This window comes from Triticum aestivum, chromosome 5A (assembly GCF_018294505.1).
Source record: "Triticum aestivum cultivar Chinese Spring chromosome 5A, IWGSC CS RefSeq v2.1, whole genome shotgun sequence".
Taxonomy (NCBI): domain Eukaryota; kingdom Viridiplantae; phylum Streptophyta; class Magnoliopsida; order Poales; family Poaceae; genus Triticum; species Triticum aestivum.
Genome location: NC_057806.1, coordinates 33473995 through 33480177, shown reverse-complemented (window position 1 = coordinate 33480177; position 6183 = coordinate 33473995). Strand labels below are relative to the sequence as shown.

General features: G+C 43.8%; 1 protein-coding gene across 1 annotated transcript; it reads right to left on the bottom strand.

Annotated features, from left to right (window-relative positions):
- Positions 1–593: 593 nt before the first annotated feature.
- On the bottom strand, positions 594–3842 carry LOC123106438 (uncharacterized). Its single transcript, XM_044528603.1, has 10 exons — positions 3100–3842; positions 2819–3010; positions 2012–2128; positions 1887–1922; positions 1691–1786; positions 1511–1603; positions 1276–1392; positions 1146–1178; positions 991–1041; positions 594–902 (listed from the first exon to the last, which is right to left on the bottom strand). Exons 1-10 carry the CDS (start codon positions 3712–3714, stop codon positions 801–803), a joined length of 1452 nt encoding a protein of 483 aa, XP_044384538.1. The 5' UTR covers positions 3715–3842; the 3' UTR covers positions 594–800.
- Between the last annotated feature and the right edge of the window lie 2341 nt (positions 3843–6183).

Below are 6183 nucleotides of genomic sequence, written 5' to 3'. Positions count from 1 at the left end.
TTGTTTTGTTATCTACGTAGAATTTATATGGATATAGGGTGTCGATTTTGATTGTTTTGTTATCTACGTACTATGTTGCATGATTGCATGATTTTATGTCAGACATGAGATGCGTTTATATGTCTGTTTCTCGTCAATTTTGTTTGTTTTGTTATCTACGTACTACATTGCATGAATTTATATGGATATAGGGTGCCGATTTTGATTGTTTTGTTATCTACATAGAATTTATATGGATATAGGGTGTCGATTTTGATTGTTTTGTTATCTACGTACTACGTTGCATGATTTTGTGCCAGGTGTGAAGGTGCAGATTAGGGAGTGCCCGGCTGCATGATTTTGTGCCAGGTGTGAAGGTGCAGATTAGGGAGTGCCCGGCCAGTGTCAACGGACCACGGATCGGTTTCGCAAAGTCCGGCTGTAGAAGCTCTTACCAGGATAGTGAGACCTAAAAGGGTGACTATGGAGATGGTCATTGGTCTTGGAAAGTACCGGAGCGGTGGCAAATGAGAAATCGGCCGGGAGACAAATCTTGCCACATATTGTTGTTATTTGGACTATAACTAGGGATGTTTACTTCTTTAGCACCATCAGCCACATAAAGTTTTTTCTTCAATAAAAGATCACATCACACAATTCCATAGTACGAACCACATCGAATGATATCGTGGCAGATCTCGAGGCACAATGAACAATTTGCTCAAAAAGGGTACGCCATATATCTAAGCCCACATGTACATGGGCATCTAATTAATGCCAAAAGATCACCACGCACGCCAGCAACAAACGAACACAGCTGGCTACGCTGGTATCTCGGCCCTGGGGCTGGGGATGATTCCCAAGACTTCTGCAACTTGGAGCTTCTTCCTGGCGTACTCGGCATACGTCTTTGGCATCGCACGCTGAAATTGGAAAAGAATGAGCTATTATCACATACAAAAACTGAAGGGGAAGCAATATTTTTTGCCTTCCAATATCTATACAGCCTACCTTGTAATTAATTTCCTGTGCAATCAACTCTTGGACTCTTCGATCTGGAAACTATATATATACATACACGAAGGAGAGACATCAGACGATGATTGTACTATATAGTAACACATTCCAATGGATGCTAGACCACACCATACTATACATATACTTACTTCCTTACTAATGCCTTCCGTGCACCTGCGGAACTGCAAGGAAAGATGATTAAAGCATTTGCACCGTAAGAGACACGAATTAACAAATGAAAACACGTACAGAACTCCTATGAACAAAAAAGAAACCTACTTGTTGCTCCAGTTGCAAAAAACCGCCGGGCCACTCCAGCTCAGCCTTCAAAGTATGTTGGCGCAATGGAACCGGATTCTCATTGTAAACTTTCTGCAGAGCATCTCTGAAAGACGTCTAGAAGTTGTCCAACAAAGAAGAAAACACCAACACCGAGCATATACAGGGTTAGAAAGCATTGACAAACCTGATCAATAATCATAAACTGTTGTTAGTTCTGATGTACAATGCTGACCTGACCCTCATTGACCCTCTTCCAAATCTCAAGAAAGGCACGGTCAAGACCTTCCACAAACAGACGATAAAATCGAGTCCTCAATACATACTCCTAAATTTAATCGAAAGATTGCGATTGTTAGATATAATCATAACTAGAGCTGACCATCTAAATGAGCAAGCGACAAAGGAATCGTACCTCGAAACCATGATATGCTAGACCCAAATGAATGTTGGTGAACCCATTGGCAATCTTAATTGATTGGTACAAACCTTTACGGCGCATTGGCTCCCACTAAATAGTAGAACAGAGAAGTTATTGTGATCAGTGATGCTACAATGCGTATGCAAGATTAGTTGTCATTCCATGGTTTTGAGAGGTCATATAGGCCTACCTCCAGAAAACCTTTAAGCACATGATTTTCAAGCCACTGTTAAGAACAGAAGGTTGTTAGTCCAATTTCTTTTTTACTGAACAAAGTTTTAAACTTGGACTGGCTGATCATTGCACCATGAATACCTTCATTTCCTTGACCATCTTTTCCCAGTACAGCACATACTCTCTATCAGCATCAGGGGTGTTATAAAACGCTTTGTACTGACTCCATCTGTCATATTCATAATACTCATTCCCACCCTGCACCAGAAAGGAAGGGAAGCAGCATATCACAGCTGTCCTGAGAATAACAAGCTGGGCATAAGGGCATGGAATGCTCTTAATATGTGTGTGACTATCATTGGTTACAGTACTTTCGCACTTCACAAAATTCCAAAAAAAAAACAGTATTGTAAAATGTAAAATATATGGGGCCTAGGGATATCAGGCAAAAATCTGGTTACACATACAGAAAAAGTATGGTACTCGTATTTGGGAGTTTTCTGCATGTGGACCGCTTGTGATTTTTTTTAGGACTTGCTCCGTGCAAAAAATGCATCAGTATAATAAACTCTCAGGGAAGAAATTATAATTCTTGTCTTTTTCTTCTACCGTACACAGTTTATGACATTTTCCATAATTTATTGCAAACACACATATTTTAAGCTGTGTTTAATCTCCAGAAGATGTGACGTTCATAATTTTATTTTTGCATTTCGGCAAGAACCTCAGGCCCCTGGAACAAAGAGGTTACTCACACAAAGCCAAGCTATAAAAACAATGAGAAATTGCAGTCATGATACATTAACTATCCAAGCTGTCAGAGAAATATTTGTGGTCACCCATTCAAAGGTAAGAAGAGAATAAGAAATTGGTTACTGGCCGCATGAGCACAGATTAAGTGTATCTGCATCACTCAATTCAAAGTTGCGAATACACACATATACTTACACAGTTAGGAAGGACTAGCCGCTGGTAGTCGCTCAAGTTTGCAAGTAAACAGAGGTCGGAGTCGAAATACCAGCCAAAGGCGCTATCATGATGGCAAGGATAGAAGAAGTCATTCTCCAAGGCAAGTTCCATAGGGTACTTGGATTCCAATGCAGCATCTTCTAGCTCGTCGACAGGCTTTCCTAACAACAACTACACAAATGGACAGATGAGTAAGGTACATACGAGGGTGTATATGCTTGATCGCGATCGACAGATAGGTGTGGTGATATGGGACTAACCAGGTAAGCTTTGAAGCGATAACGTTTATACTTGGCGAGGAGGCTGTCCAACTGCTCTTGATCCAGCCCAGTCTTGGTGTCAACTTCAGCAGGTCTGCGAGTCTTTAGCTGTCCAGAGTACTTGACGAATTCCTCCGCAGTGATATCATCGCCCGACTCCTCTCCAAAGTATGTATCTTCAACATCTGGTCCGTGAGGTTCGCTCAAGAACTTATGGACTTGATATTCTACCAGAGCAGCCCGCAGCTCATCATCATAGAAATTAGAACGAGCGAGGACTTGGACAATTTCATCGGAAGGAAGATTTGGGCTGTCGACGGCGACGCCCGCTTGTAACTGCAATCCGGCGAGGCGCGAGGCGAGGATCTCATGGTACCTGGACTGGCGGGCCGGCCAGGCGACCGGCGGCTCGTCCAAGGATCCGGACGGCGGCGCGCTGGAAGTCCGCCCGGCCGGCTTGTCGAAGGATCCGGACGGCGGCGCGCTGGATGTCGTGCTGCTGCTATCCGATTCGACGAGGGATCCAGACAACGATGCGCCTTCTTCACCGCGGCGACGGCGGGAGGGTCCTTCGCGAGGAGACCTTCTGCGGCGGCGGCGCTTCTTCTGCGTCATCGGCAGCAGATCGGCGGTCACACGGGGCGGGATCGTGGTGACGGCGTGGGGAAGGGGATCGCGATTCGGCGCTAGGGTTTCGCGTGGATGAGGAGGCGTGACCTTTGTCCTCTCTCGGGTCGGTTCACGAACCGTATCCTTACAAAGGCTGGGCCTAAATGAAAGCAGGCCCAAAATTTCTTTTCTTCCGGTCTTCCTTGAGGTTTTTTAACATTTGGTTTGATAAATTTTTTTAAGGGTATTTGGTTTGATAATTGGATACTGAGAGATGAGAAAATGTGACCGATTGTGCGTCTTTTTTTTTTTGACAGGTTGTGCGTCTCTCTATAACCGATTGACCGATTGTGCGTCTTACTAATGATCGCCCTATACATACATACGTCAGTTGATGATGATTGATAATAGCAATGCTTCGTGGAAGAGGGGTCTCCTAAAAAATGCTACACTTACGGACACTATCTAAAGGATACACCTACGGACTCATCTTCCCATAACTTCTCTCCTCTCCCGATTTCCAGTGGTGGTCCCCTCTTCTTTTGATTTCCAATCACATCTTCACAACTCATCCCGTAAGTTAACTTCTGTAGAAAATGTCCATAGGTGTAGCATTGTTGGGGTCTCCTGCACCAAATTTTTTTGAACACGGATGCAGAGGCAAATTATGAGCATCCCTCTATGTACTAGAAATAGCGAGGATTTCTGGGCTGGAACTTTGAAAAGAACGGTATGTTCTCTATAAGATCAGCCTATCGTATGCTCGCTCACACCAAACGCCGACGTGCGACCTGGCTCGAGGGACATGCAAGTCCCTCTCACATGGGCGCGGAGAAGAGAGGATAGAAGAGTTTGTGGAAAGTCACAGTGCCTGGTACGATTCAAACTTTTTGTGGAGGCTGGCTAAGCACTCTATCCCGACGAAGGACATCCAATATCACAAGAAGATGACAACTTCCAATCAGTGTTAGCTTTGCGCTGCAAGGGATTTGATACGTCTCTAACGTATCTATAATTTTTGATTGCTCCATGCTATATTATCTTCTGTTTTGGACATTATTGGGCTTTATTATACACTTTTATATTATTTTTGGGACTAACCTATTAACCGGAGGTCCGGCCCAGAATTGCTGTTTTTTGCCTATTTCAGAGTTTCGCAGAAAAACAATATCAAACGGAGTCCAAACGGAATAAAACCCTCGGGAACGTGATTTTCGGAACGAACATAATCAAGAGGACTTGGACCCTACGTCAAGAAAGCTACCAGGAAGCCACGAGGTAGGGGGCACGCCTACCCCCCTGGGCGCGCCCTCCACCCTCATGGGCCCCACGTTGCTCCACCGACGTACTCCTTCCTCCTATATATATACCTACGTACCCCCAAACTACCAGATACGGAGCCAAAAACCTAATTGCACCGCCGCAACCTTCTGTACCCGTGAGTAACTCGTGCGTCGGTGGATTCCTGTACCCGTGAGATCCCATCTTGGGGCCTGTTCCGGAGCTCCGCCGGAGGGGGCATCGATCACGGAGGGCTTCTACATCAACACCATAGCCTCTCCGATGATGTGTGAGTAGTTTACCTCAGACCTTCGGGTCCATAGTTATTAGCTAGATGGCTTCTTCTCTCTTTTTGGATCTCAATACAATGTTCTCCCCCTCTCTTGTGGAGATCTATTCAATGTAATGTTCTTTTGCGGTGTGTTTGTTGAGACCGATGAATTGTGGGTTTATGATCAAGTTTATCTATGAACAATATTTGAATCTTCTAAATTCTTTTATGTATGATTGGTTATCTTTGCAAGTCTCTTCGAATTATTAGTTTGGTTTGTCCTACTAGATTGATCTTTCTTGCAATGGGAGAAGTGCTTAGCTTTGGGTTCAATCTTGCGGTGTCCTTTCCCAGTGACAGTAGGGGCAACAAGGCACGTATTGTATTGTTGCCATCGAGGATAACAAGATGGGGTTTTTATCATATTGCATGAATTTATCCCTCTACATCATGTCATCTTGCTTAAGGCGTTACTCTGTTCTTATAAATTTAATACTCTAGATGCATGCTAGATAGCGGTTGATGTGTGGAGTAATAGTAGTAGATACAGGCAGGAGTCGGTCTACTTGTCTCGGACATGATGCCTATATACATGATCATACCTAGATATTCTCATACCTATGCTCAATTCTGTCAATTGCTCAACAGTAATTTGTTCACCCACCGTAAAATACTTATGCTCTTGAGAGAAGCCACTAGTGAAACCTATGGCCCCCGGGTCTATTTTCCATCATATTAATCTCCCGACAACAAGCTATTTCTTGCGCCGTTTTTATTTTGTTTACTTTACTTTGCATCTTTATCATAAAAATACCAAAAATATTATCCTATCATATCTATCAGATCTCACTCGCGTAAGTGACCGTGTAGGGATTGACAATCCCTTATCGCGTTGGTTGCGAGGATTTATTTATTTGTGTAGG

What these genes read in the sequence shown, in the direction of transcription:
- LOC123106438 (XM_044528603.1), bottom strand. Translation starts at nt 3,714, where the DNA reads ATGACGCAGAAGAAGCGCCGCCGCCGCAGAAGGTCTCCTCGCGAAGGA. An exon ending in AGATGGTCAAGGAAATGAAG is followed by an intron (nt 1,923 to 2,011) that starts GTATTCATGGTG and finishes TGTTCTTAACAG; the next exon opens with TGGCTTGAAAATCATGTGCT. An exon ending in AGAGGGTCAATGAGGGTCAG is followed by an intron (nt 1,393 to 1,510) that starts GTCAGCATTGTA and finishes GACAACTTCTAG; the next exon opens with ACGTCTTTCAGAGATGCTCT.